We start from the raw sequence: 19,046 nt of genomic DNA, 5'->3' as shown, positions 1-19,046 counted from the left end.
TACACTTAAAATGAGGTGTCAGTTTTTGGTCTCCCGTGAGAGGAATATTTCAGAACTGCAAAAAAATAACTCGTCACACTCAATGTTGTAGTCTAAAGATATCGGTGAGAGTAGTTTTATTAGACATTTCTGTCTTGGAGTATCATGTTGCCCAATGAATGCATCCTTCATTACTTGACTGTTCATTTAGAGCAGTGTCAAGTTTTACAGTTTCAGTTTGCAAAGTGTTCGATAAAATGTCCCACCACCCACAACAAGCATATTTTTGTCCAGGTATTCCGTAAGGAGGCAGACATGTTTGCAGCTCTTCAGTATGGGTGCCATGAAGGAACACCGCAGGGACCCTACTTTGGACAACTCGCATTTCACCCTCTATTGGTATGAAATGCGTGGCATTTGTGAGGCCCAAACTATAGGGCTCAGGCAAGCCCTTAGAGAGAATGCACACAATGAAGTGTGAACACTCTGTGAAAGCAAAAAGTGTGCTTACCGTGGGCTATAATGTGCCCCGCATTTTGCACCAGTAGCTGGAGCCAAGAGGGTAGCCCACTGCGGGTTCAGTTTTCTTACCCAGAGTGGCCCATTTGCTGGCGGAAGTTGTAGTTGTTATTCTAATGTAACTGCCTCTAAATGTTGACGTTCCCTGCTATAGCTCCACATAGTGAGTTAAAGCAGCATTGGGAGGAGCACCTTGAAGAGGGAGATTGTGATGTCTGTCAGCTATTATGATGGATGATGGCACTGTTCATTATCTCAACCAAACAAGTAAAGTCTGTTTCTTGTGCATTCAGAATTCACTGAAAATCACATTAAAATCATATTTTTAGTATATTTCAATACAATCGTTAGTAATGATATATCAGCAATAAGTTATTGCCTTGGTGATTTAATTGATAAATAGAATAAATCAGTTTCAAATAAAGCTCACACAGACACATTTACAAACAGAAATAAACACTTCTGAGGTTATTCACAATGTATAGACGCATCATCAGAGGATCCTTCTGTGCATGACTGTGGCATAATGGAACATGCTGGCAATGACAGCAAAGGAGAATTGTTAAGAGAAATGACCTGGTGTGAACTCCATGCAGGTGATGTTCTGTGGCTGCTTTGCTCTGTTACTTTATGCCTCTGTAATCCACTTTATGAGATGTCCTTATTACACTGAACAATATTACACTGCTGTGCTATGTTTACAAGAGGAATACATATCACATAATCGAACAAGTGTCACAAGTGGATCCAGACTATGTTCAAATATAAATATGGCATTGCCAAAGTGTCTCTGAAACTCACGTTGCATTCATACAAGTCATTTATATCATGAATGGCTCTATATCTACAATGTGCAGCCGAGTGCAGCTGTTAAACACAGCTGATTTCAGAGACCCTAAAGTGTAATGGTATAAAACACAATGTTCTATCACAGGAACTAGAACACGTCATTGAAGGGTAAGCAGCAGTGCGAAGGAAATCAGTGCTGACTCTGAGTGAAGACATCAAGAGTATAATGCCACACACTATCTCTATCTCCTGTTGCACTTCTCAAAAGACTATTCTGAAAGATGGTTTCTAATCAGGCCTTTATTGTCCTGTAATGAACACATTCCTATCAAATAAGGCACTGTAAGAAAAGAGGAAATAGATAAAAGAAGATCCAGACCTTAGGTATGCAAATGAGGGTAAACATAACAAACCCAAGAGACAGAGAGTGTGGGTGATTTTAGAGTGAGCAGACTGAGAGGCTCTGGCCAAGTTCTTTGCTTTTTCTGTCACCTTCATATTTCACCTACTTTGTTTCCATTTTTAAAAAGTTTTGTCAGACTTTGGTTTGTACTTGTAGTTGACAAATCAGCAATCAATTTTCTGGTTTCTGTGTGCATGTTTTCTGGCCTATTAAATAACCCTCATTAAAGGGCAGCAGCAACTAATAATGACTGAGCTGCACCATGCTTGTCTCTGCACCCTGTCCCCTTCTCTCCTTATCTAATTTCCCTTTAAGGTTGCTTATTGATTCTAGCCCTTCCATTCTGTAACTATTTTTATTAATAACACAAAGCAACAACAAGTGTCACAACCTCAGGTTGTACACAGGCAATTATTAAGATTAATCTGAAGCTGGCAGATGCATATTTGTGATGCTCTTTACAGTTCAGGCCTCTTCCTGACTGTATGGCTAATCTCATTAGAGACATGTTGCTTTTTCATGTCCCCTTTTTTTCCCCTCCATGTCCCCCTTACTTCCAAACTCCCTGCCAACTGAAAGTTCTGAAACAATGTACAGAATGATAGATAGAAAGAGATGAGAAAAGGTTTGGGTCGAGTGTGAAAGAATGAGATTTGACACTGAGACTGAGCATAAGAGATTATGATAGTGAGAAGGGGAGGCCATGAGGAGTGAAACAAAAAAAGACACATAGGGAGAGAAGAGCATGGAGGCAGAAGGGAGGAGGAACTGCCAAAAGGCAAGCCTTGGTGGTAAATTCAGAAGCAGGCAAGGTGGAGAGAGACTGAGACGAAGGAGGAGGCTGGGAGAAATAAGGATGTGCTGAGAGGAACAGAAATGAATAAAATATGGAGGGAAACAGATAGGATCGAAAAGAGCTGAGGTGAGTGAGAGAGCAGCTGGAGCTATTAGATTCACCGGAGGCAGTCTTGTTGCTCCCTTCTTCCTTCTTGGTCGTAGTTATAAAGTCTCATATTGTGTGATGCTGTTAATGCAAAGGTCTCAATCGTATCTGCATTTGTGTATGTGTAAGCACATGTAAGCACAGTAAACATGCACAAAAGCCCATCTGTCAACTTCAATCTCTGTGTGTGAGCAAAAGAAAGTGAAGGAAACTTTTCAGAACTGTCCTGAATGTGTGGGAGGGTGTATGGCAACGTCAACGACTACAAATGTGCGAGAGTCTGTTAGATCCACTCACAGCCACAGATTCTGTTCTCTCTGGATCACAGGCACTTTTTAAACACTTAAGCGGAATACATTCCAGTGAAATTACCATACATACCCGCAGGATTTAAATATTTAAAAAAGGTCATCTACATTCTTTGACACTTCGGTTAAATAAAAAAAAAAAAGCCACCTCAGCCAAACAGACAGGTTACAGTTGAGATGGAACAAAATTTGTCATATGTCTGGCTTTTTATTTTATTTTAGATTTTGGCTGGCCTGCCACAGAGAATCCATTGTCAGTTTGGGAACATGCCTAAGGCTGGAAAATGCCACAAACAGCAGCACACTTGTGTCCTGCTGAGTTACAGTATATCTGCAACCTCAGGCAAATATTTGGAGTATAATTCCAAAGTAGTTCTTACTTAAATATCTTCGATGATATATTTTATTAATAATGGTTATATGGCACCTGGTGTAAGAATCAGGAAACACAAGTTGCACATTTATCAGACAAAAGTTACCCAACCAAATCAGCTAAGGTGAGTAAAGCCACAATGTTAGTAACAATCCCTTAATAAAGCACTGGGTACAATTACGACTGTGCTAAGCAGAATAGGTCAAAGTTATTGCATGAAGATAGTCTGGCTCACCCGAACCTTCATAGTAATGTGATCACATGATGGAAGAGATGGTCATTCAATGGTTGGCAGTTTTGGCTCACAGCAAGATGCTACAAACCCCTGCACACTTGTAGGTTTGAACCCACTGTGTGCCTGAAGCCTTTCCCTTTGAAGTTTGCTGGTTTCCCCAATGTCTCCAGGTTCCTCCAACAGTTTGAATACAAATGATGTGGCTAAATTCTAAATTGGCTCTTGGTCATACATGCCAATACTCATGTTTCTCTCAGATTTCTCCTGTATTCACACAGGAAATTTCAGCACCATCCCATTTATTTGTTTCTTATGGGAAACTCAATGTAATATGTAGAACTCTAAAACATTTATATGAATCACAGTAATTTATGGATCCATGACTTTTATATGATTTTCTGATGCTACTCAGGTGTCAGATGGTCTGTACAGACAATTTCAACATAAATTTGACAGATGGCAATTCAGCAACCCACAACATAATTGAAGAGCCATGTGTGCAGCGCTGCTCTCTGCACTGGCATAAAGACCAGTTGAATAAATTTGCGCACTACTTAGCTCCTGTTGCCTGCCCCACTTCAAGTTCTCTTGGCTGAGAAGGCACAGTCGAGTGTGACACTCCAAAACCTACCAAAAAATGTGGCCACGTGGACCGTATGAGCTACTCATTGAACGTGTTGGGATGGTAATTGCAGCCTAGCTCTATCAATTATATACTTAGGCAGCATTAATTTGCTGAGTTCAAACAGTTTGAAGCTCACCAAAGAGCTCATTATCATAAAAAAAGGAACATAAGTGTGGATTTGCACTGACCATTCCAAATACTGCCATGATTACAGAGCTGTAAATATGTAAATATTTGTCTACACACAACACATAAAATATCATCATCACATCAGCCCTAAATAATGCAGATCTGCAAATAGAAAAAAGCAAGGACAAAGTCGATGTGTTCCTAAATCTCAGCAAATGATAATAAGGAATAAGGAATCGTAAAAATGAGATCTGTTTGTGACAAACGAGAATTATCATCTGTTCTGTTTATCCAAAAAGAAAAAGGTTCGATTGATGTTCTGTCCACCTTTAAACGTAAAACTTAATTTAAAAAAAAAAAGAGTATCAGCAGGGTGAGGAATTCACAATGGTTGTTTATTAAGACTTGAGTCATTAATTACTTTGTGAACTTTGTGAAATCACCACATGTGCACCATACATTCAGCCTTAACCGCCTCAATAATGGCAGTAACAGCAGTTATATCAGGTGATGTGTTTGTTATCTCAGCTTCACACACGATTATGTTGTTTGTTAGAGTGGGCGGGTTGGCCAGCTACAGTGCCACTGTTTGTGTGTGTGTGTTTGTGTGTTATTGAGAGAAAATAATCTTCTATGTGTGTATGTGAGGGATGAAATGAAGATGGGTTGTTATCGTCACTGCCTCCTCCTTCCTTCCATCCCATCTCTCTGTCCTCTTAGTGGCAGGTCCATGTAAGTCGGTTACAGACAGATCATTTTTGGGAGGATCGGATGGCAGCGCTTTGCATCCCACAGCCTCCCTCTTACCCAGGCTTTATCCATCCAACACCTCTGACCATCCCCATCACTTTACAGCTGGATGAGCAAAGCGGCTGCGGCTACCTACCTGGGCCTGTGATTGACTGCACTGCTGCAGTGTGCTCCACTGTATCGGAGCTGTGTTTATTGCTTCTTTCACCTTCGCCGTAATTGAGTCCCTTCCCCATGCCAAATATGCACAGTCAGAAGGATGGGTGTGTGTATCCGTCACGGGTGTGTGTTTGTGAGGGAGCAGGGAGTTGACTGACAGGCTACATAACTCAATTCAGCAATTCTGAGGGAGCCTGATGGCCGTTTTCGTATGTGTTGGTGTGCAAAACTATGTCTATGTGTGTGTGTGAGAGAGTTTACACAACCTATGTGCAGCTATTCAACAGGTAGTGTGAATGGTACACTATTTCTGTGGAAGTTGTAGGCTCCTGGGTGTGTGGGAATTTTACAGCTAAGGGCCTGGCATATCGAGGCACATTAACCATTTAAAATATCTATCTCTAATTGCATATACTTGCTTATGTGCACAGGCACGAGTGTGTTTGGCTTGACAGAACCACCAAGACAACGATGCATGTGTAAGTGCCTGCATGTGTGAGCAGAATACTACTTAGCCTTTTCCAAACACATGCATGCACAGCAGCAGCCACAGCTGTATCATAGACGGAATGCCAAGAACAGGCCAAGTTGTGAGGGTCAATTAAGGTATATAATGGATGTATAAGCTAAAGGACAAAAGGAGAGAAAAGTTAAGGAGGAGGGAGAAGAAAGATGAATTGTGTATGAGTGTTTTGTGAGCAATAGACTAGACTACACTAAAACACAGTAGATGTAAGAAACAAATATGAAGGTGCTAAATTCTGATTTGCGACAAATTGTAGGGACAGAAAGTTATGCGCAGGCTTTAGGAGAAATAGAAAAAGTAGGAAAGGCGGGATAGGTTTGTTACAAACAATCATGAGAGGAAGAGAGGGTGGATGGGAGATGGCTGAGGGGACTATATGGTGTCTGAAGGGCATTTACACTGAAAATAAGCTTCCATCGCCTGAATATTGCAGCACAGTGTAAAATGCAGAGTTCAGCAGGCCCAGAGCAAAAAAAAGATTGTGAGAGAAGGTAGATCTGGAGGCAGTGTTTAAAAAAACTAAAGGAAAAAAGCAATTGACTAAAAAGAAAACAGAAAGTTACAGGAAAAGACAGGAAGTTAAAGTGTAACTTCTTCTGAGAAATGGGAACAGAGAAAGGAAAAGAGGAAAGGAGAAAACTAAACTAAGACTGGAAATTAATTCATGCATCATGCGCAAACAGAAGTGAAAAAGGAAAATAAAGAGTCAGACAAGGGGAACAAACCATTTTGTCTATGCAAATGAGAACAGAAACACAGCAGCAGCAGAAACACAGGCGTTCAAGCTGGCCACCTGGGTTCAGTCAATCCTCTGTCTCTTTTTCCATTTCTCTCTCTGCATCTCACTTTCTATCTATCCACACCTGGTCCTGCCATCCCTTTAGCCTGCAGCGACAGTATGAGAAGTAGAGAGGAAGAGGAGGAGGTAAGGATAGGGTGCAAGCAGCAGGGAGGCAGAAGAGACTGCCAAAATATCCATCTGCAAGCAATCCTGGCAAAGAAACACCCCTTCTCCCCTTCACCAAAACTCTTTCCAACTATCACTGAGTCTAACTCTCAGTGCAAACTATCAGAAACTGTTGGCTCAGGTGCATGCGGACACACACACCTGGAGCTCAAAATTGGAGAGGTGTTCATGGCCATGGCTATGAACATTTAAGCACGATAAAGGTTAGACAAAGAAAGAAAGGCACACAAGGAGGGGTTAGAGAAGTAAAACAAGAGATTTTCCATGATCATGGTGAGCCCAAACAAAATGTCACTAAGTCACTGCTGAGGCCCTTGAACAGGTATCACACCGCAGGAGAGTTAGGAATGAAGGAGGACAGGAAAAAGAAGTACATAGAACAAAAAAGTCTTGGAAGAGCAGAAATCACAGGGAAAAAAAAAAACTGTTTTTACTTGAGATAACATGGTTATCAAAATACACAGTAGTAAAATCAGAATATTCATCTCCTTGAGATAAGTATGAAAATTCAGGTAAAGAGGACAACAAAATGACGGACATTTACCCAGCTCTCTATTTATCATTTCAGCCCTGCTCTTCTGGACACATAAACCTATATAAATATATGACGTTATCACGCCGCAATGACGTCATGCAATCTGATCACGCCGGCGTGATCATAGACTGAAGGAGGACACTCCCTTTATACTTGAGATAGCATGGTTATCTCAAGTATAAAGGGAGTGAGGAAAGAACTGAAAAAGGAAGGAACAAGGAAATAACTGAATAAAAATGAAAAGACTGTAAACATCTGCTTTCTTTTTTTGTAATTAGTGACAAGGTGTGTCCTGCTATTTGTCCAAGAGTTCCTGGAGAGAGCTCATTAAAAAAAGAAACAAGTGTGAAAACAGAGACAGAATTCTACAGTAAAGAAGTCTGAAAGGTCCAATAAGTCTCCGCAGTCTCCTGAGCGGAATGCAATATTTGTATTCCTGCATTTGAAGATTGGTGTGAGTGCAACTGCCTTAGTCAAACTGTCTGTCTGCTGCTCTGCAAATTAAAGCACATTTCTGTAATGCAGCCAGTGATTTATACATCAGTCATCATTTGGGACAAACCTGCTTTTTAATTACCAGTGGTTTATGTCTGTTTTTAATTTTTCCCCATAAGCTCATAAATCACCTTCCTCAGCACAACTCAAATCCATCTCCATGATAAACAAGCATCAGTTATAATTGCATATACAAGTAGTGCTGTCAAAATATTATATTTGCCTGACCCCATAAAAGTTTCACAGTTGATTGAATCAGATGATAGATATTTAGCAAATTTGCAACAAACTATCATAATCTGAAGGAAAGTATTAAACATGATTTAGGTATCAAACCTTATAGAGCAAGTAGTGATGATGAATCTGCTTTAATCTACCTGGTGACACAGTAGCCAGATACAGAATACTTCTCCGTTCTCAGTTCATTCAGTGCTGACGGAGAAATTAACGCTGGTCGTTTTTGCAGACTCAAGCATGTCTTCATTTCTCAGACTGTTGAGCCTTCATCTTTTTGAGATAAGGAAGCCAGCAGTATACATATCAGAGATTTTCTGCCTCATAGTAACCTAGCACAATCACAGATTCATGCTAAGTAAGTTAACATTTGTCTGTATCATATGCTATACAATTGTTGTATGATGTTCCATCATCAAAATGTACTTTATTATTATGTTTTTATCTTTTTTACCAGTAAATAATATGAGATGTTATTCCCTGTGCCATGCATATTCATTATATATTGCAAATCTCAATGAAATGGAAAAAAACAGCAACAGTAAAATCAAGTCTTGGTTCATTTTAGATCAGTATAGCAAACTGGAATCATGCTGACTAAAACAGTGGGTAGAGCTGCTCTGATAAAAAAAAAGGAAAGATAGTAGCCATCACAGCCCTTGGGAAGAGAGAAAATAATCAAGAATGAAAGCACATTCCCCTACAGCTTTCTTTTATTAGTTTCTCTAGCAATAAAGTATGTTACTGTATATGCAGTCAAGAGGCGACAGTGCCATGCTGTGTGTTCTCTGTCGCTATCCAGACTGAAGATTCTATATTACAGCCACAAAAAAAACACTTTTTGTCCATGGTTACAGAGTTGACAAATGCAAAAAATTACTTTGGTACCATTCATAGAGCCCCACTGGCCTCTGTAAGCTGGCTCACAGCTCAATTTACCAGTAAAGCCAAGTGGGAGGCAGTTGCTATGAACCACTGTTTCTCTGCAACGGCGCCCAAGGCCTGTGTCAAACTCACTCAGTATCACAGACTGTTCGGCTGTCCCACTCCTGGCCAGAAAGGAGAGACGTGGTCCTTCTGTGGTCAGTGATAACATTATTCTACCCACAGATGGGCACAAAGATAGGAACACATCTGTGAATGTGAGTCAAGCACCACTTCAATCTGCTGGTGATGGTTTATGGAAGGTGAGGTAAGTGGGGGCGTACTTGTTAACGGCCATAAGGTGAATCAGCAGTCATGCACTTCAGTGCCCCTTCTGCCGCTCAGTAGAAAATGAATCCTGGGAGAGAATCAGCAAAAGCTTTCCTCAAGGTCATTGGTGCTTGGCCACTTTTTTAGTGGCCTTGCCAACTCTAACAATATGTGCAGAAACAATTGCAGCACCAATCCAATTTGGCCCAGCTTCTTTTCTTTTCTCTTCGCCTTCACTGCAGGCAGCTTCATGGCTTCACTTTTGTTTTGCCCTGCTGAAAGCAAGGCATGAATCGATGACCTTATGAATCTCAAAAGAGCTCACCAAATCACCACAATTGTGGTAAATCTTGCACCAGCACATTAAGCATGACCACAAGCTTTTATCCATTCAGTTTTTTTCTGTTCTTTTACTCTGTCTTTGTCCATCTCTCTCATGCACTCACAAACCTGCAAGCACTTCGGGTGTCTTTGAGACCAGCCAAAATTTTCAAGGATTGTTTTCATGTGCTTCTAATTAATTGCCTCTAATTAATGGTTGTTTACGGTTTGCTAATGAACTGGATCAAAGCTTCCTATTCCTGATGTTGAAGCTCTTGTCTTAAGCTGGAGTAAAAAATGAGGACAAGAATAGACAGAGACAAGCAGCAGACAGGGTGCAAGGGTGCATCGGCAAAGTATAGTGGAAGCTGCAGCGGACTTTATTTTTTTATTAGTTGTGTCAACAATCACTTGGCCTTTGTCCAAAATGGAGCAGGCAATCTGAGTTTGATCCACTGGTAGCTGTTGTTATCACTAGTCTCTGACTCAATGAAAACCTATGTTTTTAAAGCGCACAGAATGCCTTTAGTAAAGAAAACCTGTTTTCATATTTTACTCACTTAACACATTCTTTTTAAGCAAACATCCACAAATACTTTGGGAATGTATAACACACTAACTAACAGGATCAAAGGATAATTGATTTTGTTTAAGCAGAAAGTAGGAAAAATGTTGCAACTTAATTTTGTGTAAAGGCTGCATCGGGCACAAATACGTTATGTATGCCAGTCATGGTAATAACTAGAATGAATTTAACACTCGTGGGAGAGACATTTTGAGAGTTTTCTAAGATAGAAAACTCGGCTGAGACCTCATCGGCATTGTTGTGTCCGCACTCCAAAAATCTCCATCTGATTTCCCAGAAGATAGTGCACTGCTTTGACTGGCAATTTTCAGCATCCGACAATCTCATCAAAGCAAACCTATTAATGGTGATGATATGAAGATGGACTCTAAATGGCAGACAGATGAATAGCTCAGTGCGTGCGTAGGTGTCTAATTCTGCGAACTGAGTGTGTTGCTTTGCTGAAAGTGGGAGGACTGGCCATGAGCGGCTCTGGGAAATATTTTTAATATTTGTTTGCCTGGGTCTGTGTATGTGTGTGTTGTTAGAGTGTATGTACATTCTGTGATCTCATCGATCATGGTATCTTGTCCCTAAGCTGTGGTCACCTACACAGTACTTGCCCTCTCTCCATCTTTATCTTTCTATATCACCATCCATCTATCTGTCTCTGCTCTCCCTCCTCCTCCTCCTCACGCCCATCTCCCTCTAACACCACCACTGTGTATTTTTCTGCATTGGACCCACCTCCTTAATGTCACTCTTCCCTCTTTCTTCACCTTTTCTGTCCTTATAAATCAGTCATTCTGAACCGCAGGGGTAGTCTTCTTCCCCTTGTCTTTTTTTATTTAAGAGTCTTACATTTTAGAACTGAAATCCTGCAATCATTCACTCGTTTGTTGTACTTCTTTCTGCCTGACTTTCTCCTCTGCTCCACTGGTCTGTGACACATGCCCCTAGTGCTTTCCCTCCCCTCCTTGCTGTTTTCCTTCATTCTTTTATACAGTGAGCAGCGAGCCACCTCTCCCTCTCTCCCCATGATGCTTTCACTTTCCTTCTGTGACCCCATCAGTCCCTCAGTGCCCCAGCTAAGCCTGGTCACTCTTCATCAGCCAGCCACCACTGGACATACAGACCTCCCAAGGGTAAAGGGAAATGGGGTCTTGTTGGCAGTCTCCATACACAGCCTGACAGTTTCACCAAGGTTTAAGTCCATCTCTGATCCTCCTTACTCCTGAATGAGCTCCTCATTACCAGCCATCCTTCCCTCCTCTTGTCTTTACATTAAGTCCTCCAGATGGGATGCGCATTAGCCTTCGCACTGGAAAAGCACACATCTTCCAGCTCTTCAATTTTAGGCACTTGCCCTTTTCAGCTCAATCAGCCTCTCTAGTCCAATCACGGCTGGTGAGGGCTCCTTTGCACCGCCTGAGCGGGGATAATCACCTTGGTTACTGGCATTACCGGAGGCCGCTGTCTAACCACGTTAGCTCTGCGCCCTGCGAGAACCATGGAGACAGGTGTCACAGTAGCAAAAGAGGGTGTTAAACAAGCCCAGAGCCAAGCAGGAGGTATAAACGTTTACTCTAAGTCATGGAAACTGTGTCACCAACAGCAAGGAATGCTCACCCCATGGTGCTGGTGTTTTCAAGTTTCTCCAGACTCAGGATCCCCTTTCAACCGACAGCAGTTCAGCATTGACTGGATTTGACATCAGTACACCTTGTACCCTAGTAGAAAGAATACATAGCAACGACTGACTTTTTGTGTAGCTCCAAGAAACCATGCCAAGGCAGTTGCCGTTAACTGATTTCACAGTCCCACGGAAAAGACAAATATACAGTGAGAGGGATCAGAAGCTGGAGGAAAGCTGCTGGCTCAGGGGACATTCGGTCACAGTATGTAAAGCTGCACTCTTGTGGGGCGTTTTGCTTTTGCACTGGGCCAATCAGATCAGATGGACTTAAGAGCACTGGACTGATTGGCAGGCTTCAGATGCCAGCAAATGGAGGAAACGTCCTTGGCATCCCACTCAGCATTAAAAAATTTGAGCAGCAAAGTTGGTGAGATGCCAGTTGTTCTCAGAGAGCGACACGTAAGGACGACATAGATCACCATTACGATAATCACAAGCAGCACCGTCTGGGGAATAGTAATGGGAAGGAGATGAGGTGACAGCCATAAAGAGTGTTTCTACATTAGCACTAGCCTGATTAGATTGACAGAAAGTTTCACTAATGGACAATTAAACAAATGCTCATATGAGATATAAGGATTCAATTACCAATTGATGTCGTTGTGTGACCCTTTAAGTCACTGTATCTCTTGTGTATTCAGTTTGTATGAACCCCTCCAAGAGGGCAAAGTCTAAACTGAAACACAGGATATGAAAAGGGAAATGTGAAGGCCAAGTCATATGTAAAAATTAAATCTTTTCTAGATTCCGTAGAGAAGAAACCAGAAGTTCAAAACATGGAATTATGAATTTTCACTGAAGACTGGAGGCTAGATTAGAACATAATTACTCTAAAATACACATCACCTGCACAAAACATGAAGCCTACAAAATATTCTGCCTCTGAGTAATAGACCCATAAAAGCCCTAAAGAGAATAAAAACAGCCCACGATAAGCTCCGTAACTCTTCCAGTTGTGACTTTCCCCAGAAGCAACACAATTTGTTTATGGAGCTTATGCCAAGGCAGTCGCTCGGCTGAGATAGTGGGCCACCCTGTCAGGACCCTTTAAGACTGCATCAGTTGATCAAACAGGGTTGTGTACAACAGCAGCAGGAGGCATATCTTTTTTTTTTTTTTTATAAAAGGCTCATTTCTGGTCTTCTTCTGTTGACGGGCAGGTCAGCGATGTCTGCCAAGATCAGGTTGTCCAATTATTTAGACTTACAAAAGACAGTGAATCGGAGAAAAAAGAAATAACATTGTAACATTGAAATCAGATTGTGCACTTGGCTCAAATTTACAATGTGAACCAGGAGATCCAGGGCAGAGAGCAAGGAAAAAAGGTCTCAATCTTTTTCATTAATTAGTTTATTTCATTTTAAAGGTGAATTATTGTCCAAGGTTAGGATCAAAGGATAAACCTTTGCTCATGGTAAAGGCTTGTTTCAGGGCACTAAAGAACAAAGAAACATGCTGAAAAAACAAGCCCTGTACAATGTGCAAGACAGTAAAAAGGCTCTGACACGATGCAAACTGTGCCTGACAAGCATCAAAAACTGCAATTGGGCTCTGACATACTCTTGCGTAAGCAACTATTTTCCGTTCAAAAGAAACTCTGATGTGTACATATTTCTTGTACCTATGTGTGTGCATATATGTCCTTGTTCTTAGCTGTGTATGTACAGCATCCCTTGATGTTGGTCATGCCAAGCCTCCACTTTGTGACTCACATTGACATTGATTTATGCATGGCTTTTCAGCATTTGTGTGTGTGTATGTTCGCGCACGTATACCAGCAATAATTAGTATTCAAATCTCCCCCCACAAGTGCATCCAACTGCCGCCATTTTTCAACCAGCAGAGCCAGAGCCAAGGTCCAAACAGGATGATGGGGAACAAGCTCAAACGGATGGCTCTCATTGCACACATTCAAATAAACTAATGGAGGTGATTTAAAGCACATGGCGATAAGGCAGGTGGTAATAGAGGCATAGAAGAGGAATGGGGATGAAGTTTAAGAATGGAACTGATGGAGGGTTGCGATTAAGGGTGGGTAAGCAGAAAAGGTGGAGTTAATAGCATTTGTTACTGTATGTGCAGAGAAAGTTTGGCCAACAGCTGCTGTAGATCAGTCACCTCCACAAAGGCTGTGCACTCTGTGCACAAACATACAGCTCTGATTTTGTGTGTGTTTGTGTGTGTCCCTCAGGCCTGCCTGTCAGACACACTATGAAGTCTGTCTGCCTTTTTTCTCTCACTATTCCTCTTTTCAGCCTTTCTTGTTCTCCCTTTTTCTCCATCCCCAAGTCTCTCCCCCAATCTGCAAAAAAGGGCCAAGTCTTCTAGCCTCACTCTTTACAGAACCCATCTATCTGTCTATCCATGTGATCAATCTATGCATATCTATCCTGGCATATCAACAACTGCCAACCTTATCACTCCTCACATTTTCTCTCCCTTTTAATTTCCTTTAAAATCATGAAAAGAAACGACCTAAATAGGCCCAGTTTCCTTCGTCTGGATTAGTTTCAAGGCACACAGTGTGTGTTTGTGTTATTTAAAAACATTTATACAGTTCCTTCTCTCCTTCATTCCTCCATCCACCTTGTGCCTTTAACATCCCTGAACCTCCCCCAGCCTCCTGTCTCTCCAGGCCCCTGTCAGAGGCTAGATTAATGACAATGATCAGTGAGCAACCCCCAGCTGCGGGTGCCTGCAGCTGAGCCAAAACCCTGCACTGTAAGCGGCACACACAACAACATCAAGCATATTTACTTGCAACACAGACACACACACAAACAATTCCATAACTGGACGCCCAGACAAACACACAAACCTCTTACACAGAGCTCCATTTAGACTAACATACTAACGCCTACAGCTCATGCATATAAATCAGGCAGCCACTGTTCCTGGAGCAGACATACAAATAGATATAGAGAAAACACACAAAATGCTCTCCTGGGTGAAAATTCACACAAGGCAATAGTGAGGTTGGTATCTGCACAGAAATGAGAATAGCAATGGAGCAATGTGGCGTCCCCTATATATAAGAGACATCATCACAACAGCCCAACATAGGTCTGACTGTGACAATGCCTGACCTAGCACTTAACCCTTTCTCTGCCTCGGGACGGTGTAAACAAACCCCAAGGAGCAAAACAACTGCAGGACACAAGCCAGCGAAGTAACATCTGTGTGATTCACTGCTGCTCAGTCAAGATCACTGATGCTTTAGGTGGAATTGAGCAGGCTTTGTTAAGGGTTTGTGTTTCCATTCACAGCAAGCAGATGTCACTGACTGATGTTGCTCTGAGTCATGATGCAGCCCATTCCAAATTCTTTTTTTTTTTTTTTGCAGCATCTGCACTTGTGAAAGGGTAGCGAGTGACCATGAACTCCTTTGCGCTTCTAAGGAAGTAGTATCCCGAGCTGAGGCACTCCAGTGAGTACTATAAAAAGCGACAAAGGCTCTGAAGATAGATTGTTATATGTTAGTGTATCTGATAAGAAGATGTCTCAAAGGTCTTTAAAGTCGCTCATTCAACTACAGATTACGAAAACAATAAACACTTCCCCACTTCTTACCCTTGTGTCTTATGCGCGACTGGGCCACTGCGGGCATTTGTTATCTGCTCTCATGTGGTTGTAACTGTACTCAATCGGAGCTCTGTGCACGCATGGTTGTAGGCACAGGAGACGTATGTCAAAGACTCCAATGCACAGCAGCAATGTACGATGGGTCTGGAGAAAAAAATCAGATTAAAATGCTGTGACGCACGAGGGTCAACAGAGCATGGGAAGACCCATTCAAAAAAGATCTCTGTCGGGGCATGTAGTCTCACCGAGTCGGGCTTTCACTTTTGTTATGGATCCTGGGGTGTTCTGGGGTATTCCCGCTCACCGTTGTGGAAGTAGCTAAAACAAAATGACTCACGGAAAGGACACGCTTGCGAAAACGGCTTAGGTTCAAATAGTTCTATGCTGAATTATAATGGAATCTAATGGAATAGATGCACGTGCTTTTTGCCCGCGATGCGCTCTTCCTCCTATACATTCCAGAGCCTATTAAACCAGAACTGACCCAGCGTATTTATAATTGTTATTCAACGTCTTATTATATTTGGGGACTTAAGCAAACTTACATGGAGAGCCCCAACACATCGCGACGGCTCTCCCCTGCCACTTCACACTCATCCACTCTTTCGTTTGAACCTTACCAGTGTGGAACAGGCAAGCGGCTGTGATGATGGTGAGCAGGACGCAGTAGTTCCACAGGGTCGCGAGAGCCATCGTTGATATTCCTCGCCAGTCTTCCCTTGTATTCCTCTTCCTCGGTGAAACCAGTGTCATGAACCCGCAGGTTCACTCTCCGACAGAGATTTCAGCGACTGTGTACCTAAGTGTGTGTGCGTGTAAGCGCACGCGTGCCACAGCTCGTGAGCGAGTGTGTGTCTTGTCAAGCGCTCAGAGTGGTAACAGCAGGTCTGTACACAGCAGTGCTTAGTCTCTCACACACCCACTTTCTCTCCTTCTGTATGCTCGAAGATGATGGCTTGGCCGGTTTTTCTTGGTTATTTTACATTGTAAATAGATTTAAAAGCTTGCCAGCAGGGCGGGACTGCGTGTGTCATTGGCCAATTGCAGAGAGAAGGAGCAGGTAGGGGTGTGCGGATGAAAGCGAGGGGTTGGGCTTTAAAAAGAAATAGGAGCGGAATTGGATAGGGAACATGGGCTTCGTCCTCTTGTTAATTGAAAACAATTCACTCTAAACATGATTGATAAGCAGTTTTAATTTCCAAAATAACCAATCTATTTTAAATTCTTCTGTGGACCTACACGAAAAAGGATGGATAAGAGGTTCAAAATTGAACTTATTTTCATTATAAATGGAAGTAAGTAACAACAGTGTTCCAGATTGTATTTGTGCTTTGAAGTCGCTGCTGATTTATGACAGGTGGATTTACCATGCCAACATCTACTTTCTATATTAGGAATTTTACAAGAAAGTTTTTGCTTGCCAATTTGGTGACCAAAAACTACGGGAAACGCTGCCAAATTAGCCAATGCCTTTTTTAATTTAAAACACCCTGTTTTGTGTTGATTTTCATTTGCAGAGGAGAAAAGGACTCATCTGGCACAGAAGGGAACTGACTCGAGTGTATGTGGTTAAATCGTCTTTTACCGTGACTATTGAGCTGGAACAAACGCTTGCGCTAAGGACAGGCCAGATTTTTGTTTTGTTTTGTTCTTCTGCTCATTTTCAGTCAGAGCTATGAGGTCCTGCTCATGGGTCTCTTTACCTTTACCCTCATGTTGTGGCCACAGTTTATCCATCCTTATGTTTTTTTAATTCGAGTGCACAGATCTTTTGAGAAAATTGTTTCTGTTTCCACATCTCTTTTCACCCTCTAACTAATCTAGTTGTATGTGCTACCATGGACGTAGCCTCCAAGGCTTGATTTAATTCTCAACTGTATCTTTGGCGCCGCCCTCAGGTAATAGAGGGACTGTCACGTAATGGTTCTCAGATCTGCTTTGGCCTCTCATCTGTCACAAAAGTTCCAACAAGCAGCAACGCATCAAAGCAATGCATTTATATTAATATTAATATTTCTACTCTTCTTTAAAATTGATCTGAGCTCACATATTTGACCTCTACCAAAGGATCTATGAGAGAGCATAAAATCTAAGCTAAAGTTCCTCCCTCTCATTGGGTTTTATTTATCGACACGTTATAATCTCGTTGTTTTGCCATGGATATCTGCCCCACTCATTTCCCAAATCCCAACCCATCCCATTTTTCCCTGTCAGCCTCTGCGAGTGTTTGTTCCTGGGTTGGCAGGGAGTCAGTGGCAGCAGCTCCCCGCACCAGATGGGACATTGTCAGGAAGTAATGAGGGGAAAACACCTGCTTCTCCGGCGAACTCCACTCCTTCATTTTCAGCCATTTGACACAACATATGCATGATGCACACACAGGACCAAGTGACCGTGACAAGAACAGCAGTAGGCAATGACATGCAGTAACAAATGTGTGGCACTGCAATGCTTTAGTCATTGAAGTGTCATGTCTGGTATAACTTACTTTTACATAAAGGGTTGTGCCCTGTGTGCTGCCACAAAGTTTGTTTGCCAGACTAACTGCTGACATAAGTGAGGAGCTGCCTGACTTTATAGCTACAAATCAGCATCCTCATCTTGTTAGAAGCCTGTCTGCCAGACAAAACATTTTGAGCATTTTGCATTCTCTCCACATGCCCTGCATCAACGGAGGATGTTGTCCTATGGTTTCACTATGAAGAATAGTTGAGGTCAAAATGTTATTGTATACTAAACTTCTTTTGTCTTCCAACCAGAGATGTGCACCTCAGGGTCAGCTCTACTTTGTGAAACTTCTTATACATAATACTGTTGTTTGTGGCCATCGAGCTGAAGCCCCGGAACCAAAGACAACTAAGGAGCACTCAGTGTTTCACTCATGACTGAGTCAAAGGCCAAAACACAGTAGAGCTCACTGGGATTTAACATGCAGGAGGGCATTTTGAATTCAGTATTTTTCTTTTTAAGTCCTTTTGTTTTGAGTCTCCCTGAGTCGAAAAGTAAGTAGAAGTTTGCAGAGTTGGATAGAAATACAAGAAGTCTGTAATACACTTGACAAAGGATGGCCGCAGCAGCTGTACAGGGGGCTTGAATAATCAGTTTAATAACATTATCTAGGCTGTGCTCCGTGGTGCATGCACCAGTTAATGGAGTGTCATTGTTAAACTGCCGCTTTGGTCGTTATTAACAGCGGCCTACGGTCAACCACACACCGATAATAAAACCACATAAAATCCAGCATAACTTCAACAGACAGGCGTAATGAAATTCTCAGCGTCATGAGCACGGTTGTGGTAATAAGTGATGGTGGTGCGGCACGCCGTTAAGGGTTACAAGGCAACAGAGGAGAAAATTAAAAAGATGAAGCTGTCGTATGTGATGGTTATTTTTTTAGGTTGGGTGGACGGGAGGGGAGTAAATCTACTTTATTTCAAGCAAAACTAGCAGCAGCTAACCTGCCTGCTAATGGAATGAATGGGAAATGTTTAAAGTTTGAGTCGAAATGTGAAAATCCGACTCCATGCGAGTTAAGCCAAACTGACTGAAGACGAATTTTGTGCTTATTGGTAGATCGGGAAAAGGAGACAACACTGCAGAACTTTAAGTAGAGATCAATCCCTCAGGGTAAGGTCTTTCAGACTGAAGAGGAAGGTTAATAAACAAGCTGAAGCAAACCTGACATGACACTGGATTGAGAAGATGCGCGGCCATGCGAG

General features: G+C 42.1%; 1 protein-coding gene across 1 annotated transcript in view; it reads right to left on the bottom strand.

The window, feature by feature from the left end:
• Positions 1 to 16,291, bottom strand: part of cadm4 (cell adhesion molecule 4) — a 156,445-nt gene extending 140,154 nt beyond the window's left edge. Inside the window, exon 1 of the mRNA XM_072393921.1 lies at positions 15,948 to 16,291. Coding sequence (XP_072250022.1) covers positions 15,948 to 16,080 — 133 coding nt within the window. The 5' untranslated portion in view covers positions 16,081 to 16,291. The remainder of the gene's footprint in view (positions 1 to 15,947) is intronic.
• Between the last annotated feature and the right edge of the window lie 2,755 nt (positions 16,292 to 19,046).

The sequence above is a fragment of the Leuresthes tenuis genome, unplaced genomic scaffold, assembly GCF_036924035.1.
Source record: "Leuresthes tenuis unplaced genomic scaffold, fLeuTen1.0.hap1 SCAF_10, whole genome shotgun sequence".
NCBI lineage: Eukaryota > Metazoa > Chordata > Actinopteri > Atheriniformes > Atherinopsidae > Leuresthes > Leuresthes tenuis.
Note: the sequence above shows the minus strand (reverse complement) of the source record. Positions and strands in the feature narration are given on the sequence as shown.